At 33.8% G+C, this 21,186-nt stretch overlaps 1 protein-coding gene and 2 long non-coding RNA genes across 3 annotated transcripts in view; 1 reads left to right on the top strand and 2 right to left on the bottom strand.

The window, feature by feature from the left end:
* LOC146921828 (uncharacterized) overlaps positions 1 to 1,433 on the top strand; it is a 37,176-nt gene extending 35,743 nt beyond the window's left edge. Inside the window, exon 3 of the mRNA XM_085711392.1 lies at positions 1,326 to 1,433. Coding sequence (XP_085567518.1) covers positions 1,326 to 1,433 — 108 coding nt within the window. The remainder of the gene's footprint in view (positions 1 to 1,325) is intronic.
* Positions 1,434 to 16,142: 14,709 nt separating this feature from the next.
* On the bottom strand, positions 16,143 to 17,242 carry LOC146921829 (uncharacterized). The gene is made up of 3 exons (XR_015012246.1): positions 17,135 to 17,242; positions 16,883 to 16,975; positions 16,143 to 16,567 (listed from the first exon to the last, which is right to left on the bottom strand). It is a non-coding gene; the product is annotated as an uncharacterized LOC146921829 (long non-coding RNA).
* A 633-nt stretch (positions 17,243 to 17,875) lies between these two features.
* Positions 17,876 to 19,154, bottom strand: LOC146921830 (uncharacterized). Its single transcript, XR_015012247.1, has 3 exons — positions 18,879 to 19,154; positions 18,532 to 18,732; positions 17,876 to 18,013 (listed from the first exon to the last, which is right to left on the bottom strand). It is a non-coding gene; the product is annotated as an uncharacterized LOC146921830 (long non-coding RNA).
* Between the last annotated feature and the right edge of the window lie 2,032 nt (positions 19,155 to 21,186).

Genomic DNA, 21,186 nt, shown 5'->3' on the forward strand with positions numbered 1-21,186 from the left:
GGACAAAGAAACTTAAATAGGGGCAGCTGTTATACCCTAATTTTGGACCTAAAAATACTTGCTCAAATTATTTTTTCATCTTTGATATATATATGTCTCTTACTCTTGAAAGATTGCCAATTTGCTATTGTTTTGCATTGATATTTTACTCTGCTTTATCTCCCAATTTAGCTTCAAAAATCTTTTAAAACTGTGAATTTGTCTATGTCTTCTTACATTTAAAACCATCCAAATGTTTTTCTTGCATATCAAGTCATTTTGAAGTTGTCTCTGATCAATTGCATGTTTCTCTGCACTTCATTTCAATATTATTTGCAAAATTCATAACAAAGGGGTATTTTAGTCATTTCATGTGCCCAACTTCATTTTAATCTCTGAAATTGCCTCTGAGTCATTTCAAGTTGTTTGTATAGGTCCTTGATTTCATTCATGTCAAAATCCCTTTTAAAAAAATTACATTTGAGTCATTTTGAGTCAGTTTAGTCCTTAAGGGCATTTTAGTCATTTCCAGTGTTAAAATTCTGTTTAATCTCTAAAAAATTGTCTCTGAGTCTTTTAATTTGCTTGTATAAACTCTTGCTTTAACTCCTTGTTAAAAAACCATTTTTAAATTGCATCTGAGTCATTTTGAGTCGTTTTAGTCCCTAGGGGCATTTTGGTCATTTCACATGAAATTTTGACAGAGAGAGGTTACTTTGAAGTACCTCATTTATTTAGTTGGTTCATTTTAGTCCGTTTTGTTATTTTTATTTGTTTCACTTTACGTTTAGTCAAAATTACCAATTTTAATTCAATTTTAGTTATTTTATTTTTTGGTCCTTTTTTGCATTTTAGTCCCTCTAGGTTTTTAATTCTGCTTTTAGTCCTTTTTTGCAAATTGCATTTTTGTCCTTTATTTTTTTAAAATTAAAGATTAGTACCAAAGTTCCAAAATTTGCAGAAAGGTCCCTATGTCCAAAACAATCCAAGGCCGAGCCATTATTCAATCCAGTCCAGGTGTCAAATTGTTATTGGTCTAGGGATACACATGGCAGCCTATAAAAGGCCACATCACTGTACAAGTCAGAAAAAAGACCATTCATTCAGTGCCAACTCAATAAACACCTTTTCATTCTCTCTCCAGAATCAAACAAATCAAACCCAGAAAATCCCCAAGAACACGATGAAGTTCATGAAGAACTTCATCCCCAAATCACGAACCCTAACTGTCCAGAACACAAATTCACACCAATTCATCACAAATCCTTATCAATTTCATCACACAAAACTCAATCCAACAACTGCGAAATAAAATCAGTTCGAATTAAAGCTTTTTTTTCTCGCAGTTCTTAGAGATTCAAAGTGAATCTTCATCATCGAACTACGTTCTCTGCAATTCTAACACCGATCCATCTCAAGGACGAATCAGTGTGATCACAGAGATGAAGAGGTGAGAAGAAGAGGAACCGAAGAAAAGAACCAGTTCGATCAATTCACAGAGAAGAAGCATAAGACGAAGAGTGAGAAGACGAAGAAACTTCGATTTATTTTCGAAGTTTGAATCAAAATATTCATCAGAGACGAAAAGGAAGCATCAACATCCTTCTTACCATTCTCTTTGTTCGAATCTCCAATTTCCAACAGGTAAACTCATAAAACCTTCTCGTCTCTATTTCAAATCTTCATCGAAGGCTCATAAACATAAATAAATGGTGAAACTAGGTGGATCAACAAATTCCAGAACTTTTTCTTTCAAAAAAAGTTGAAAAAGATTGAAAAAGATTTGAAACCGAAACATCAAACGTAGATCTACAGAGTTCCACCGTTTATTTCTCAAATCTAAGCTCGTATTCGAAATCAGCATGAAAAATAGAGTAGTTTAGGGTTTAGATCCATGTAGATCGGAGAAGATTAGGGTTCCGTCACCGGATCGTCGCCGGCGGTGGTCAAATCCGCCGGAGAAGATGACGGAGTTTCAGAGAGAAGGGAGAGAAGTCTGAGGCGTAGAGAGAGAAAGAAAGGAGTGAAATGACTTTAGACAGGTCTGTTATACTTATATAGGTGTATGAACCAGACTGGTTCGTTTGAACCAGTCTGGTTCACCCATGGACCTTGAATCTCCACCGTTAGATCTAGGGTTAGCCTTCCTGGATCAATCCTACGTTCCACAAGCTCCCTTGAGATCCAGAATCCATATGTGTGTGGGCTTGGGCCTACTTTCTGTACTGGATTTCGTTTTTACCTATTTTCTTGCTATTTTAACACTGCATATTGTTGTTTACACCCCTGTTTCACTTGAAAATTTTGTTAAACTTCCTAAAAAATTTCCTAGTTGTTTTCTTGTATTTTTTTTGTAATTCTTGATCTGTTTTACATGATAAATCTTGATTAAAAATATGTGTGGTATTTCTTGTTAGTTGTGTACTATTTCTTGTTAAAATTTGTGAAGTTTTGCATGTTCTTGAGCCTAAAAATCCTTTAAAAATTCTAGAAAATTTCATACATGTTTCTTATCCATTTTGTGATGTTTTTGTGGTGATTTTGCATATCAAAAGTTAATAAAAATAATGTGATGATTTTCTTGCTTCTTTGTGATGTTTAGTGTTAGAACTTGTGAAAATATGCATAATTTTGACTCCAATTTTTAGTGTATGCTTGTGAGTTGGGATGTGTGGATTAGGGATTGATTTGTCACTGTTTGGATGTGCTTCTTGCTGTATGTGAATATGTGTGGTTAATTATTTGCTTTACAAGGCAACTTAATGTTTGTTTGTGAAGATAAAGTGCCAAATATGTCTAAACATATCATAATTCTTGACTTGAATGTGTTCTTATAATCCTCACATCATTGATTGTAATAAAACCTTTAGAAAATTGTTTTGGTGTGAGAATTATAGGTCATATACTTGTTTTGATGTTATGATAAACTTTAGGCATATGTTGTTACTTTTAGGTTAAGGATCTTATCACTTTTTGTCAAGTTTTTAGTGGTTCTTTTTCTTATAATTTCTATTCTATTATGCCATATTATGTTACTAACCCTCTCATCCATAGTTCATTCATAGCATTCTCATCCCATCTCTTTAGATTTATATTTCTTGCAATTTAAAATTCATGCAAAAGTTAGAATGTAAAACCTAGGAATTCTTGTACTTTACCTTATGCTTTTAATTTCTTGCAAGACCATAGAATGTAAACTAGGGCATATGTAAAGGACAATGGACTCTAATGATGTACACCGACACAAGCACCGACACATGCACACACATCACACGGATACTTTAGATGTATGTTTAGGGAATGTATGCTTAGATGTATGTTTAGGAGCCTTGAAACTTAGACAAAAATTCTCTTTTCAAAAAAAATATGAACAACTTCACTCAAATAATTTTCTAAATAAACTTTGGGATCAAAATCCCATTGATTTTCCCTTTATTTTCTTAAACAAAAATCTTAATGAATTTTAATCATACTTAGGCTTTTTTCTTTGCAAAATAACTAATTCCACCTCACATTTTTCGAACCTTATGCCCATGAGGCCTCTCTCTCTTATTCTTCAAAATTCCTTTTTCAAAATTAAAATCAACCAACAAAAACAAAAAACATTTTTTGAAAGAGAACTACATGGAGTTTGATCCCTTAAAAGGGTATGTAGGCAAGAAGTCAAAACTTCTCCAAGTCCAATAAAATAAAAATTCAAACACATTCTTCTCCCTCCAATTCTTAACCTAGTAAACCCTTAGGTGTAAATAACACTTTCAAATAGCATTTAAAAATAAAGCGCGTGCGTAGAAAGTAAAGACGGTTCCTATAGGATACTATAGTCGTTATGGGTGCCTAACACCTTCCCATGACGAAAACAACTCCCGGACCTCGATTCTCAAGGGTTTTTCTTATTTTTCCCTTCCCAAGAAAAAATGAGATATCAAAGGTTAAAAAGGTTCAAACCTAATCAATGTTTGATACCCAAAAACCAGGATAAAACAGAGATGAGGGAGAAATGCAGATGAAATGGGTGACAATAAAGGAGGGACGGAATTTGACCGTTGATATCTTTCTATTCACCCTCCAATTTAGTCCCTCCAGCGTGGAAAGCCTTCATTGCAGCTGAGATGGCAGAAAAATGGCCAGATCTGCAAAGTTAACGCTCAGTTAACGTTTTGGATGTTAATGACTAACGGAAGAGACTTTGGGGGATTTTTTTTTTTTTTTTTGTGTTTCCTTGTTCTGGAGACGTGGCTGATAATGAGGTACACTTTCAAGAACCCAAATGAGGGTTTACTCAAAAAACAACACGCGGATAAACAAAAAGTACAATTTCCTCATTATTACTACTTCAATTATGTTTATTTTGATGTATTTAGAAACTTCTCAAAATCATCTTAAATCCTCTCTCTAACCTTTAACTCTCCGTCCAAAGACCAATAAATGTAACAAAAACTAAATCTCATTACATTCAATTTTTTCATTTGCAGTAAGTTTGGATAATGAAACCATGAACAATTTTTTTAAATATAAGAAATCTAAGACTAGATTGATTGAGTCACCATTGCAAAATCAGATAAGAAAACAGATGTAGTGTATGCTCCCTTAGAAAGTTATGAATGTATCGTGCTCGACATGTCATACTCATGCTAGCCTATGGCATTAGTAAATTGTCCATTCAAAGCTACCAATTATAAATATTAAAATTTGAAACTTGACCCATTTTGGATCAGATGTATTTAGCAAATATAATATAGTTACTTACTACTTGATCGACACTTGAACCTTACATACCAAACATGGACGAACATTTCCACCGTGCAACTAATAAACTTAACTTCTTATCTTTGTCAATGTTGAGAAACAAAATCAATAAGAGAATTTCTCTTTAAGCTTCTATTTATACGATTTTTTCTATCTCTATTTAATACATTAACCAAGTATGCATGATTTTTGCTTTACATTTACATACAATACTTTTCTCCTTAGTATTGTCCTCAAATGAGCACTACATGTGATTTTTCAAATCATATTTTAGCAATCACAACTAACCTAATGATGGATTATTAGAAAATTATGCTATCAGTCCTTGAATATTTTCATCATGGTTCAATTTATCTTACCACATACAACCCATTAACTAAATACAAGCATATGTATATTTGCCCACAAATTCATCATCTTTTGATATTTTGAAAACTTTTTGTCAACCATGGATGTTTGAAAGAGATATAACCAACCTCAATCTAATACGATTTCCAAATAGGCTCTAGGCAATAGGTCTTTTTCAAATTTATCACTTAACTTAAATAATAGAAGCTCAAAAGTAACTAAATCAAGTTTACTGAAATTACACTTTTACTTTAAAACCGGGTCAAAATGACTTACGAGCCAAAGAAACATGTGGCCACAACTCTCAATATGTGCACAAAAACCATTAAAAAATGGGTTTCATTATTGATTTGATGTTTACTTTGCTTCAAACTTCTAACAGATAGTTCTTCTCACCAAGTTTACATCATTTGACTAAATAAAAAACAAATAAACTATATTGAAAATCCAAGATCAAATTTAAATAACAACATACATTATGTTAAATAGACTCTTCAAAGAGCATTAATAAATTGTTGTTGATGACAACTTTTTTTGAGATGGCTAATTTTGATGAAAGATATCCACAATCCCGTCAGATATGGAAGGATGTGGTTAAGTAGAAGCTTTATATGCTTTTGGTAAATTTGATTTACTTCCAATAACTTCAGGTTACACAAAGAATGACACTTATCCTCTAATATATAAGGAAGTGATGAGAGAATCTACACAATGAAGAATGATGGTGAATAGGATCAGTTACGCAAGTTAATTGATTTTAAACGGAATTTAGAAACAAAATAAAGAATCTTAAGATGAAATTGAAATAGAAGTGTGAAAACATGAGAACGTACTCTTAAACTTCACCATATCCATGGTGAAAACAGAGAAAAAGCTAAATCTTGATGAAGAAGAAAGAGAGAAAGTGAGAGAAAATTCTAGTTTCATTCAATTGAATTGTGACCTGTTACAACAATGCTATATATAGAAGTTCATGAACCTAACAAACTTCTAACTAACTTTTGGATCAAGTGAAGCTAGTACATGCTAAGGTTCTATGGAATCCCAAGGTAACTTGCTCTCCAAGCTATCTAATGTTAGTAACTTGCTCTGCAAGCTATCTAATGTTACAAGAAGTAAAACAGTTTAACACCCTCCCTCAAGCTTAGCATGGTATATATCTAACATGTTAAGCTTGGGAATAAAGGAATGAAAGCTTTTAGGTTGCAATGGCTTTGTGAAGAAATCTACAAGTTGTGATTGGGATTTGATAGGAAGCAATTTGAAGAGACCCTGCTGCAATCTTTCTCTAACAAAATGACAGTTTATCTCCAAGTGCTTTGTTCTCTCATGAAATACAGGATTCCCAACTATATGAATTGCACTTTGATTGTCACAATATAGTACAGGTGACTTAATGCATGATACTCCCAAATCTTTCAACAAATAAGGAAGCCACTGTACTGGCAAATGAAAGGGCTCTGTATTCAGCTTCATATGAACTTCTGGAAACTGTTTGCTGCTTCTTAGCTCTCCTTGAAATAAGTGAGGACCCAAGAAAGAAACAATAGCCAGAGGTTGATCTTCTGGTATCAGAGCACCCTGCCCAATCTGCATCTGTAAAACCAAGTAATTGTAAGGTTGAATCTCTTCTGAATAGCAAACCTTGACTAGGAGTTCCCTTAAGATATTTGACAACTCTGCAAGTTGTTTCATTATGAGTAATAGTTGGAGCAGACAAAAATTGACTTAATTGTTGAGTCACAAAGGCTATATCTGGTCTGTTGTGGTAAGATACAAGAGTTTTCCCACAAGTCTTCTGTAGCTGAGAATATCTTCATAGGGTTTTGAAGTGTCTTGATGTAACTTGATAGATGGATCAAGTGGTGTTAATACTGGTTTTGAACCAAGTAATCTAGTATCATGAAGAAGGTCAAGGCAATATTTTCTTTGGCATATGTTGATTCCAATCTTAGAATGTGCCACCTCTATGCCAAGGAAATATTTAAGTTGGCCAAGATCCTTGATCTTAAACTCTGTGTCAAGAGTGTGTTTAATTCTATGGATCTCGGTTATTGAATTGCCTGCTACTATAACATCATCTACATAAACAAGTAGTGCAGTGAACATGGAATCTGAATGAAGAGTGAAGAGAGAATGATCAGAAGTAGACTGTTTATACCCTTGACTGATTAGGAAGCCAGTCAATTTTTCATACAACTTCCTGCTTGCTTGTTTCAAACCATAAAGTGATTTCAACAATTTACATACTTGATTTGGTTTAGGGCTTACAACACCTTGAGGAACAGACATGTAAATATCTTCAGATAAATCTCCATGTAGAAAAGCATTGTTCACATCCAATTGATGCAGATGCTATGAATTAATGGATGCTAAAGCAAGAAGAGTTCTGACAGTAGTGATCTTAGCTACTGGTGAAAAAGTGTCAAAAAAATCAAGCCCCTCAACTTGATTATAACCCTTTGCTACCAATCTATGCTCCCATCTGCCTTATGCTTTACTTTATACACCCATTTACTTCCAATAGGTTTTACATTGGGTGGGGGATCCACAAAAATCCAAGTTTTATTGTGTTCCAAAGCATTAAGTTCAGAGTCCATTGCCTTAACCCAACAGTCTTGTTTGCTTGCTTCATTGTAACTTGTAGGTTCAGGAGCATTAGTAACAGCTAAAGCAAACTTCTGATGAGAAGGGGACAAACTATTGAGTAAATGAAAATGATTAATAGGATAAAGTATACCTGAAGATGATGAATTAGCTTGCTCTTTAGAGGAATTGCACACATAATCTGACAAATGGGTAGGCATTTGTATGGTTCTGGTTGACCTTCTAAGTGGTAATGAATCAGGGTTAGGTAAAATATGTGTAGGTGGTGGATCATGGTTGTCAATTTCTATGTTAGGGGTTATTTCAGGTTCATAAATGTCAGGGTTAGTATCATTGATTGTGTCTGGTTGTTGTTGGTTAAGATTTGTGTTGTTGACTGGTTCAGGTTCAATGACAGAAGTAGTAGGGTTGTTTGAATAGTATTGCCATTGAAAAGGTTGATTATGATTAGTATAGGGAAGAATATGTTCATGGTAGGTTACATGCCTAGACACAAATATAATTTTGGTGTTGAGGTCAAAAAGAACAGCTCCTTTAACACCTTGCTTGTAACTTAAGAAAAGAGATTTTTTGGCTCTAGAATCAAATTTTGTTATGTGATTTTGAAGAGTAGAAGCATAACAAAGACAACCAAAGACTTTAAAACCGTTTAGATCAGGATTATGACCAAATCTAAGAAAATATGGAGATTTGTTTTGCAGCAGAGGAGTAGGGATTCTATTGATTATGTAAATTGCATGCAAAACTGAATAAGACCAAAACTGTTTAGGTAATTTTGATTGAAAAAGTAAGGCTCTTGCAACATTCAAGATGTGTTGATGTTTTCTTTCCACTCTCCCATTTTGTTGGGGAGTCTCAACATAACTTGTTTGGTGCTCAATACCTTTAGAAGAATAGAAATCAGACATAAGAAATTCAGGACCATTATCTGTCCTTATAGTTTTAACTTTGCAATTGAACTGATTTTCTATCATGATAATGGAATTTTTAACATGATTTTGAACTTCAGATTTTGATTTACATAGAATAATCCAAGTAAAACGACTGTAATCATCAAGAGCAGTAATGAAATACTTATGACCCTGAATAGATTGAATAGAAACAGGACCCCATATATCAAAATGAAACATTTCATAGCAATTGTTTGCTTTATTTACACTGAGTTGAAAGGGTAATTTTCTATGTCTAAAGTAATGACATATATCACAGACTGAATTTTCATCAATCTTAATACAAGGGAAAGATTGTTTCAAACTAAGTAACCTATAATTGGACAAGTTACCTAATCTGAAGTGCCATAAGGCTTCTTGAGGCAGAAAAGAAGAACTTTTTGAACTGGTTTGAGATGAGGCTATGACAGGCTGAGGCTTGGTTGACGGGGAAGCTTGTGTAGCAAGAAAGTACAATCCCTCTATTAAATCAGTCAAAACAATCATCTTCAAGTTCCTGATTTCCTGTATTAAACATTTATCATTATCAAAATTTACTATGTAGTCACTATCAACACATAGTTTAGGCACAGATAACAAATTCAATTTGAATTTAGCAACATATAGCACATTCTTGGCAATCAGTCCTGGACAAAACTGAACTGTCCCAAAGAATTTTGCTATAGCCATATTACCATTTGGTAGCTTGATATGAACAGGTTTAATGGACTGATAAGAATCAAAGACTCTAATAGATGAACTTATGTGATCACTTGCACTAGAATCAACTATCCATGAACCAAAACTGGACTGATTCAGAGCATAAGAAAGTCTGGATATACCTGAAGTCACATGATTAGTGACATGGTTCACCTTGCTAGAAGAACTCTGTTGAGTTTGAAGGAGATTAACCTGCTGTTCATATTGCTCCTTTGTGATACCAAAAGAATCACTCCCTTTGCAGCTCTTTGAATCATACATATCCTCCCTTTCTTCATGCACTTCAAGAGAGGAATTGTTAACAATGGTAGAATTCTTGCCAAAATTTGGAGGAAAACCATGTTTCCTATAACAAGTATCAACAATATGGTTGCTTCTTCCACAAAATGAACAAACACGTTTTGAACCAGAGGTGGATGAAGAACCTCCATAACCACGTCCTCTTCCTTGGGACGTAGGGTAATTCACTGCATTGATGAGAACCTTAGATTCATCAACAGGAATAGAAACTTTGAACTGTCTCTCATGTTGTAGTACCATTGAGAAAATCTTGTTGAGAGTTGGTAAAGGATTCATCAACAGAATTTGAGAACGCACAAGATCAAATTGATCATTAAGGCCAGTGAGAAAACGAATAGAACGTGTAATCTCATGTTGATGTTTAGCATTAAGAACACCAGTATTACAAGTACAACGATGAGGACAAGCACAAACCGGAGTGGGAAGATAAGCTTCAAGTTCTTCCCACAAAACCTTCAAAGCAGTGAAAAACTCAGAAACAGAGCGTGAATCTTGTTTCAATCCAAAGATTTCACACTGTAATTCAGAAATTCAAATGTAATCGCCTTGAGAAAACCTTTCTTTGAGTTCGTTCCAAACATCTACTGCATTCTCAAGAAAAACGATACTCTACGCAATGGATTCTTCAACAGAATTCATGATCCACAAATGAACAAGCATGTTGCAACGATTCCATGCCTTGAAACTTGGTTCAAACTCCGTAGGAACTGGAATTGATCCATCCACAAAATCAAATTTATTCTTTCCTCCTAGCGCTCTTCGCATTGAACACGCCCAAGAATGATAATTCGAATTGTTCAATACTGGAGTAATAGCAACAGAGGAAGGACCATCGGAAGCGTGAACGTAATAGACATTACCAGGTTGTTGTGACGGATCGAGAAGCGGAGGAACAACTGCGCTTCCATGAGCACCACCGTTCGCGGCGGCGTTACCGGCATTACCACGCACCATCGGAGAAGAAGAAAAAATAACCGAAAGAAAGAAAGAGGCGATGCGAAGCAGAGCTCAGAGGAGCTCTGATACCATCTTAAACTTCACCATATCCATGGTGAAAACAGAGAAAAAGCTAAATCTTGATGAAGAAGAAAGAGAGAAAGTGAGAGAAAATTCTAGTTTCATTCAATTGAATTGTGAACTGTTACAACAATGCTATATATAGCAGTTCATGAACCTAACAAACTTCTAACTAACTTTTGGATCAAGTGAAGCTAGTACATGATAAGGTTCTATGGAATCACAAGGTAACTTGCTCTCCAAGCTATCTAATGTTAGTAACTTGCTCTGCAAGCTATCTAATGTTACAAGAAGTAATACAGTTTAACACGTACCTCAAGAGTACATATAGAAATATAAGGAAAACCTTTCCCACGTATTCTTTGATACAAAGACTTGGTGCACGTACATCCCTTACCTCACAATTACAAATGACTAAACTATTCAACAATTTAGTGGCCAAAAAGGGTTCAACACAACCTCTTTCATCACCTCAAAATAAAAAATTTTGTTAGATTTAAGGTAGTTAATGTATCTTAATGCTGGCAATATCATACGGAAATAATGATTTTTCTAAACTATATATAACGACCTTTAGGGTAAACCGGAAGCTTAAGAGATATAAGAGCTTAATATGAAGAAACACATTAGTGAATGAAACCACTATCACCCCTAACAGAGATTCCAAATTTCCAGAGATGGAAATTATGAGAGGAAACATACTTGAAAATCTTTTTGAGGAGTTGAGGCTGGATGATATTATCATTACAGTCAAGGTAAAGAGAATGAACTCATATAATGTGTTGAAACTTATAATCGATACTCCTCTATTTGTATGGTTTTTCGTTGTGCCATGGATTAAGGGTTTCTATCTGGTTTCTGAGCACAGCTCAGACGCACCAGTTATGTTCTTTTTCTTCTTTATTTTTATTTTTTATTTCGTCCTTTTTGCTTCTTTTTTTTTTTTTTTGGAACACAAAGAAGACCAGTCTCTTTTAACATGGAACTTTTTTTTTATTGAGGTGATTCTAACATGGGACTTGTGATCCCAATGTCTTGTAAATTTACTAGATTGATGACCCGTGCGCCGCACGGGTCGTATTGATTGTATAATATAGTTTGTATTGTATAACGTATATCATAAAAATAAAAATAAAAAATAAAAGTTGATGTTAAATAAGGCCAAACAACAATCACATAAGGTCCCCAATTTTTATTTTTAAATTTTACTTGATAAAAAGATCTCATTATTTTTGGTTAAATATAAAGGTCTCATATTTGAAAACATTTGCTTTCCTGAAAGTCTATTCCATGTCTCTGTCATTATACAATCAAACTTGTTATTTTTTTTTTTTTTAATAAAACAACAAATAAATTCATTAAGTTAAGGCACAATAATGAGTATAATGAGGTTTACATCATACACCTTTTTCCCCGCGTATATTTACAACTTTAAATTACACCAAATACTTGAAGTACAACACCAATGTATCACAAACTATACATACATAATTATAAACACTTATAGTATTCTTGTAAAAAAAAAAAAACACTTGTAATATTTATTTGTCGCCTGGACCATTGCTCTTATGTATTGCATGATCTGCACCAAAATGAGGGCCTTGACACCTCTCCACCAAGGAGGGCCTTATAACATATGACACCTCTCCACCAAGACAAAGACTCGATAAAAACCCCCTAGAGTCCTAATTCCATAACAGAACAAGGGACCAAAACAACAGAAACAACACAGCCAACACCACAAAAAACTGGCAGGTCTCCTAAAGCAAACACCAAACCGCATCAGCAGCCAGAAGCAGTAGCAGCACAACAAAACTCACTCAGTGCGCGGACTATTGTCAATGCAGCAACAGCACCCACCAACTGTGGCAGAACCACGATAGCACCCAAAAAAAACACCCCCTCAGCAGCGTAAAATACCAAGACACCACTTCGGAAACTCCAAAAATTAACCTATCTTTCTCTCGCAATATAAACCTCCAAAAATTGCATTAGTGAACCTAGACATATATGACAATCATGAGATATTATTTTATCACTTATATACACTAATAAATATGAAATTCAATATACATGATGTGGATTAGTTATGCAAAAATGAAGTCTCTCAACACAAATGGGCAGAGAACAAAATATGTGAGTTCTCATTGATTTTTACTAATCCCAACTTAGATTGCACCAGAAAAATCATTGACAACTTTGTTTATATTTGTGAACACTTTCTTTAGCAAAGTAAATAAGCAAATCTAGTGTTTTCTAGATTATAGAAGAAGACGTAATAATGGTTTAAATTTTTCTATTGATCACATGTTGTAACTTCCCTTCCATCTATTCCTTGTTTGTTAATCACATATTTAATCACATATTCCAGCTTGAAACACCTTAAATTCACCCTTTAATTATACTCACAACCACAATGTCTATCTGAAGTTGTTAGCGCCTGCAAGACACTACAAAGAGACAAAAGTATGAGTAAAAGACATGTTTAGAGATTTAAACAAACACATAATATGCTTCATTATCGAATCGCAATGCATAATTATGAAAAGGCAACATTTCTGTTGCAAGTTAAAATCCGGCCAACTAAATTCATAAATCATTCTAAACTCTCAACTAAACAAATGGATTATATCAAATTCAACTTAACATATAGCCTGCAAACAAAAAAAATAGTGGAAAGAGAAACATTATAGAACGAAGTTTGTTTTGCTAGGGTTCATCTTAAGCAACAATATTAGAAAAAGGTAAGATAAAAGGTTTAGTTACTTAGTATATAATGCAACATACCATTCTAAACTGGCAATGAGGAATCAAAGATAGGTGCCCATGCTTCACATGTAAAAAGTTGAGAGAAATAATCATAAAATCAAACTCTAAAAGACTCCCAAAATATAAAAAAATGGGACTTTCAATTTAATACAATGAACCCCATTTAAGTAAACCATAACATCATCTACTCATGAGATGTCTCTAAATAAAAGAAAATAAATGAAACCACAAAATTTAAAATCAATTGACGTGTTACTTGTCAGAAACTCAGCCTCCATCTTGCATGTGTTGGCCACGGTTAGTCCATTACAACCTTAATCATAAGCCTTCCAGTTAGAAACTTGATATGCACAATGTAAAAAAATTGTAACATTTCATATGGTTGACTCAAACCTCCAGCCATTGGAAAATATATCACCCTCATATTCAATTAGCATCCGCATAGACTATACCAAAGCATCTCATGAGTGTAGACATATGAGCACACTATACCAAAGCAGCCCATGAGTGTATACATATGAGCACACCTGATTTTTGCAAGTTGTTTCTTATCAGCATATTAATTTTAACAAATTCTCCGTTTAATATTTTCAAATATATGTATATGTAAAATCTAATCTATGTCAAATTTCATTTCTTGTTGAAGAAAATAAACCGCTTAATTAAGAAAGAACCTGTGAGAATAGCTCTTACAAATTAGACATAAGTTTATAAGTGAATGAAAGACCATGGTCACACCATATATTTGTGTCGTGTAGAGAAAAAAATCCATAACTCATCACGATTTTATTTAAACTACATACCTAGATAGAGAGCTAGTACAAACAATTTTGCTGTTGAGATCATGCTTTACGAGAAATTTAAAAAATTGTAGCAACTAAATTTTTGAGGAGAATCTATGTCTAAATTAGTTTAATTGATTAATTGAAGAGTATGCTGAGTTTGATTTGCACAGACTGACACATGCGTCAATCTAACACATGGTAGCCATATTCAAAAAACAAAAAATCCAAATTCTAGTGAACCAAAGTACCCAAAACTAATGACCTTACCACAAACAACGGTAAATCTGGGAAAGAGAGATCAACAACAAACTTAAATGATAAATAAATGGCAAAGAAAGAAGGAAACGGAAAAACCACAACCAAAAAAACTAAAAATAAGAATCACAGAGATTCTATGCATAGGAGTATTGAGCATAAATTACCTTATTGTGAAAAGAGGTACAAAATTCGAATAAAGGGAATATTGAATGAGTAATGGGTGTATAGGAGAAACTGAAGAAGGTAGTATTGAAGGAAAGGTTTGTAAGAAGAAGGAATGAAATAGGTGTCAAGTAGAATAGGAACAAAATCAATGGGAAGAAGGACCGAAGCAGTAATGAGTATTGTGGGGAATGAGAAAAACAATAGGTGCATCGGTAGAATGAAAATGTATATTGGAAAAAGGAGAAATATTAGTGCGCATTAATTAGTCTGATTATGGGAGATGCAAGTATTTGTGAGAAAAATGGAAGTGGAATCAACGTAATACATGACATGCAGAATTTGAATTTCAAATTGAACATATAGAAGGAGGGAAATATTTTAGGGTTTAGAGGATTAGCATTAAACTAGACCTTGCACCCGTGCTGCCGCACGGGTCATATCGACGGCAAATAGAACATTCAAATAAATAGAAAATAATGTGCTTTTGGTGCAAATACAATGTTAATAGTAAAAATACAAAAAATAAAAAAAAGTTCATGTTGGTACATTACGATGTTGAGAGGGAAAGGGAACCGTCGCATTTAATATGATAGTTGCGCTGATGCATTTTTTTATGCTTGAGAGTGCCATAAAATGAGTAGTTGTGCTGGTGCATTTTTTTGTGCTTCCCTGAACATCCTTGATCTAATTGATGCATTGGAACATTACCATTTGAACTCTGCGGTAACACGGTAAAAATATGTTTCTAAATAGCGGTGAAATCACACTTAATAATAACACAGTCGGAAAATTGAGGAACTTAGTGTTGATCTACAATTGATGAATAACAACACATTTAACATATGTTTCTAAATAGTGGTGATGTTACATTGACTAATAACACAGTAAAAATATACGCTATATTAATGACAGATTTTAAATTGAAGAACATTCAAACAGTTAAACTACGTTTCTAAATAGCTTCGATGTTACATCTTAAAATAGCAATGTAAAAATATCGTCTTAAATAGCATAAATTTACCTCGAAGAATCAGACAGTTAAAATATAAACGAAAATAGCGGTTATTATACCTCAAAGAATAATGTAAATATAAATCCCGTTTTATATAGGGGTTACTCTAAATTGAAGAATAGAACAGGTAAAACATTTTACTAAATAGTTGTGCAATGACAATTAAAAATCTGTATTCATCTAGTGGTGATTTTAAAGTGAAGAAAAATAACAAAGTTAAGACAGTTGGTTCTAAAAAGCAGTGATTTTACATCGAAGAACAAAATAATAAAAATCTCGTCCTAAATAGCTGTGATTCTAAATAGCGGTGACTATACATCGAACAATGACACCGTAAAAATATCGTTCTAAATAGAGGTGATTATAGATTGAATAATAGCACAGTAAAAAGCAGCTCCGAAATCGCGGTGTTTCTACAATTGATCATAACTTGTACAATGAATAACTGTCATCTATTAGCGAGTATATCATATTATAATTACGGTTGAAATCAACATTGTCACATTTTGAAGTCATTGTAAATCAACAATTATAAAATGATTTTACGTTACATTGTATATAGTTCAAAATGGAGCATCATATTTTCATAATAAGAAAATGAAAGTAGAATAGTCAAATAACATAAGCCATGCTGGGATCAGTTCATAAGGGCAAAGTACATAATTTATCACATCTGAATGAAAATGACAATAAACGCTCAGAATTGATACACTTCGACAACCAAATGCATAATCTAAAAATCCAATGTGATAAAGAAAGAAGTATTAGCTCCAATATTCTTGATACACCAATCCTGATAAATGACCCCACAGTTAGTCTTCGGTTTGAACAAAATTGCTTCCATTCACCCTCGGTCTTGTAATGCGGTTCACGGGAATGGACAAATGCAAGGGTGAAATTCCAGACTGTTAACTAAAACCTGCTAGAACCTAAAAACAACAGACTGTTAACTAAAAAACCAGTGCCAAGTGAAACTGCAACATGAACACAAAACAACCTCAACAAATATTAAGCAAACTCAGCCATGCAAAACACAACAGCTACCAACCGGAAAACCAACTCCAGAAAAATTTCACAACGGACCTGCAGGGCGCAACACAGAGCTGCAGGAAACAACTCAAAATGCAGCCAACACTCAAAAAAAAGTAAAGAGACCTACAACCAAAACAGAAACGCACAGAATATACATGCAGCCATAGTTATAAGTTCACTCACATTATTTCATCTAGATAATAAAAACTCACATTTTGTAGCCCTTGTTTTTTATCACTTGTTTTTCCTTTTGAAAGCTCAATAATAGAACTGACATGACACTTGACTTTCGGTTGGTCCGGGATCTGATTTGAGAGAAAGGAAACGATATTAAGTAAACACATCAAAAGGAAGTAAACAAAATATGTAAATACCAATGTGTGACAATATTTTGAATTTGTTTTAGGACCAACTATAAAATCTACAAAGATAATAACCAATACTCAACAGAGACTTGAAAATACCAACAAAAAAAATCAGGACCAACTTCAGCTCCCACATTTTAAATATTATCTCTACCAAAACAACCACATGTGCTGCAGGGGAAAATGGAAGGTTTGAGGAGATCTCACCTAAGAAAAACAAATGTCTCGAATAATTTACCAAAGCAAGCTACTAAAATAAGTTATATTAGTATTTGTGAAGGAACATAGAGTAAAAATCATACATCCACACAGATTAACTATAATTAGCATTATGAATTTAGGACTACTGATCTATAGAGCTTTTGAAAGGAATACCAGAACTGTAAAATTTATATAGAAATCAGTAAAAGTATTGTGGATATATTAACTTAAATTTGCGTTGTTACATTAATTTATCTCCCAGCTTCAAATTAATCAAAGATCCATATTTAGATTTCAGTTTTTTTCAGGCAGTGTTTCTACCAAGCATCAACTGAAACCTTGTTAGAAAACCTCAAAAGAATCCTATTGAAAATAAGATTAGGATCCATGTATGTACTTTATTATATATATATATATATATATATATATATATATATATATATATATATATATATATAGGATCGGCGTATCGTATCCTATCATATCGTGTAAAAAAGAACAGAATATCCTGTAAATATTATTGTTATAATTGCTTTGATGTGTATATAAAGAGAGCTCATTGTGTAGTTGAAACACACGGTCTCACCATATGTCCTATTTTTTCTCATTCAACAAACTCAAATACTTCATTTGCCCTGTGTTAGAAAAGCTGAAGCTAGAAAAATACAAATCAGTTTAAGCAACACAAAACTGATATGCACCTACCGTGACAAAAGCATTGGAAGCTGCTGTTAGATTTATACCAACTCCACCAGCTTTAAGTGACATCAACAACACCTGGTGCAAGAAATAACTGGTGATGGTTATTAATAGTCAAAGCATTGAAACAGTTCACTACACTGATTAGGTAACAGATAAACATGAGAAAATATGTTAAGGCATGTATGTCGCTGTCTTCTGAGAATTGTTTGATTACTTTTTCCCAACACAAGGCAACCAAAATGCCGCAATTAAGTGGCTAGGGGCGGACTGCAATGAAGGCGGAATTTCCAACAATAGTTTTTTGTCAAAGTGAATCAAAAAAGAAACCTGAACACGTAATCATAGTTTTAAAAACTGGACCATACCACCCTGATCTGCAAACCAGACCGATGGTTAAGCATGATACAGAAAGGAACAGATAAAGCACGTAGCAAGATCACAACAATCGTTAAAGCTGATATCAACTTCAATGGAATGATTAAGACGCAATGTAGAAAAAAAAAATCATGACTGACTTTGGGAACAGCTCTTTTCATGATTTTACATTCACTCAAATTCTCAAAAAAAACGAATAAACCAGCAAAGAATCTTACCGAGTAAAGGGAATCTGCAAGAGGTCTAGAAAAGCATTCGACTGGCAGAAAACAATGCTCTTAAATCCTGATGAGCGAAGATTTTCAAGTTCATTCATAAGACCAGTTACCTTGCATGACTCTACCCAATTCTTCTCAATATCAATCTGAAATCGACTCTCGGTAGGGGCAGTGATAAGATCCTGCTTGCTGACTGCTTTCCTGTCAAAAACAATAATCTTAGGATTAGGAGTTTGCACAATAACCAAATTAAAATTGTTGATTAGAATTGGTTAAAGGAAGGACAAAACAAATATCATGTAAGAACCCGAAAGAAATTGAAAATGGTGGTCATCTCTTAGTCTTACCTTAAAAAAATAGCGTGTGTCGAGAAGAACGCTGTTGCCGGAAACACATGGTGAATTGAGCAGGTAACGACAAAAGCTAACGAAATTAATCATTGGAATAAGAACTGAGCAAGAACCACAGAATCAGTTCCTTAGAGGTTGAGGCACACAATAAAAACATAATCTTATCCATCTTCGTCTTCTCCGGATTCGTCACTTGTGATATCGTCACTTGGTTTTTTAGAAGAGTAACTGGAGTGAGAGAGAAGAGGGACTGAAAATGGAAGATGAATATCTGAGAAAAATGGGCGTGAGAGGAGAGGAGATAGAGAGAACAAAAGGCAAGGAAATAGTTTTGTTATGGATGGTTCAGATGCCTTTGGATTGAGAAGAGTGGGTAACATTGAAGCCAATTTTTGAGCCATGTGCATGCCTTGGAAAGAAGCGAGCATTGAATGTTTGATGGAATACCAATGTTTGATGGGTAACAGTGAAGGGATTTGAAATTCAAATTTTACATTAAGTGTAGTTAAAGCAGAATTTTCCCGCTCATAATCTAGGTTTAGGGTTTGTTAGGTCTTGTTTGCATTGTACTTTAGGATTAGACTAGACTTTCCACCCGTGCTGCCGCACGGGTCATATACATACTAAATGTAGTAGACGAAAGAAAAGTTTAATATCTCAATTACGACTTACAATGTTAATGTCATCATTTTTTAGTACAAATATTCATTTTGTTTTTACATGCCTGCAAATTACGGAATACTTCTTTAAATACTACGTTCGAAGTACTGTTAACGCATACACCATCTACCAGCAATATTTTGACACCATCTTCATGCAAAAAATGTTATAAAAATCTCGAAGAGCATGTCATCCTTTTGTCAAGTAAATGCATATGTTGTTCCTCTTCACCAATACCTCAAACTCGTTGCATATGGGTCGAATTTACTATAATTTATAAAAATAAAATATACCATATTAAAATGTTGATGTTAAATAAGTGTTTTATCTTGGTTTTTGGGTGTCAAACATTGATTACGTTTGAACCTTTTAAACCGGTGATATCTTATTTTTTCTTGGGAAGGGAAAAAGTAAGCAAAACCCTTGAGAATCGAGGTCCGGGAGTTGTTTTCGCTACGGGAAGGTGTTAGGCACCCATAACGACTATAGTAACCTATAGGAACCGTCTTTAATTTCTACGCGCGCGCTTTATTTTTAAATGCTATTTGAAAATGTTATTTACACCTAAGAGTTGCTAAATGAAGAATTGGAGGGAGAAGAATGTTTTTGGATTTTTATTTTAGTTGAATTGAAGGAATTTTGTTCCTTGCCTACGTACCCGTTTAAGGGATCAAATCCACCGTAGTTCTCTCTCAAAAATGTTTTTGTTTTTGTTGGTTGATTTTAAGTTTGAAAATGGATTTTGGAAGAATAGAAAGAGGCCACAAGGGCATGAGATTGGGAAATAGTGAGGTTGGATTAGTGAATTGCAAAATATGGTCAAAGTAGGATTAGAGTTCATTGAATTTTTGATTAAGAAAACAAAAAGGAAAATTCAATGGGATGTTGGATCCCAAGGTTTATTTGGAAAAGCTTTGTGTGAAGTTGTTCACATTTGTTTGGAAGATTGGTTTTTTCTAAGTATGAGTCCTAGACATACATCTAAACATACAATCCTAAACATACATCTAAACATGCATATTCTAACTATATAGTGATGTGTGTGCATGTGTCGGTGCTTGTGTCGGTGTACATTATTAGAGTCCATTGTCCTTTACATCATACCCTAGATACATTCTATGGCCTCTTTGCCAAGAAAATTAAAAGCATGAAAGTAAAATATTACAAAATTTCCTAAGTGTTTACATTCTAACTTTTGGTACAAATTAAGTTGCAAGAAAGAAAATAGAGATGAAAATGGGATGCAATGATGATGCTTATGGTGAATATGAAATATGAAAGGAAAAGGTTAGTAGCATAAGGCAATATCAAAGAAGTGAAGTAAAGGAAATATTAGAATGTAAAAGGTAGAAAATAAGTGCAAACATGGCTTAAAATTTGTTCATAAGATGCAAGAACCAAGTGACCTATAATTCTCACATTCCAATTACATTTTAAAGGTTTAGAAACAAGTATTGGAATGGGAATTAAGGCTACATGGTTTACTTGACATTTTAAAACAAGTTTGAAGCATATTTACATTATTTAACTACTTAATGACTTGTAAGCTAAGTAACATACCAAAATTCACAATTATGCAACAAAATTAAACACAAACAGTAGCTAAAACCTTATGAAAACAAGTGGCATAGGTCACTAAAATTCA

Source organism: Medicago sativa, chromosome 5 (assembly GCF_051527215.1).
Source record: "Medicago sativa cultivar Bolivia chromosome 5, Bolivia_mono, whole genome shotgun sequence".
NCBI lineage: Eukaryota > Viridiplantae > Streptophyta > Magnoliopsida > Fabales > Fabaceae > Medicago > Medicago sativa.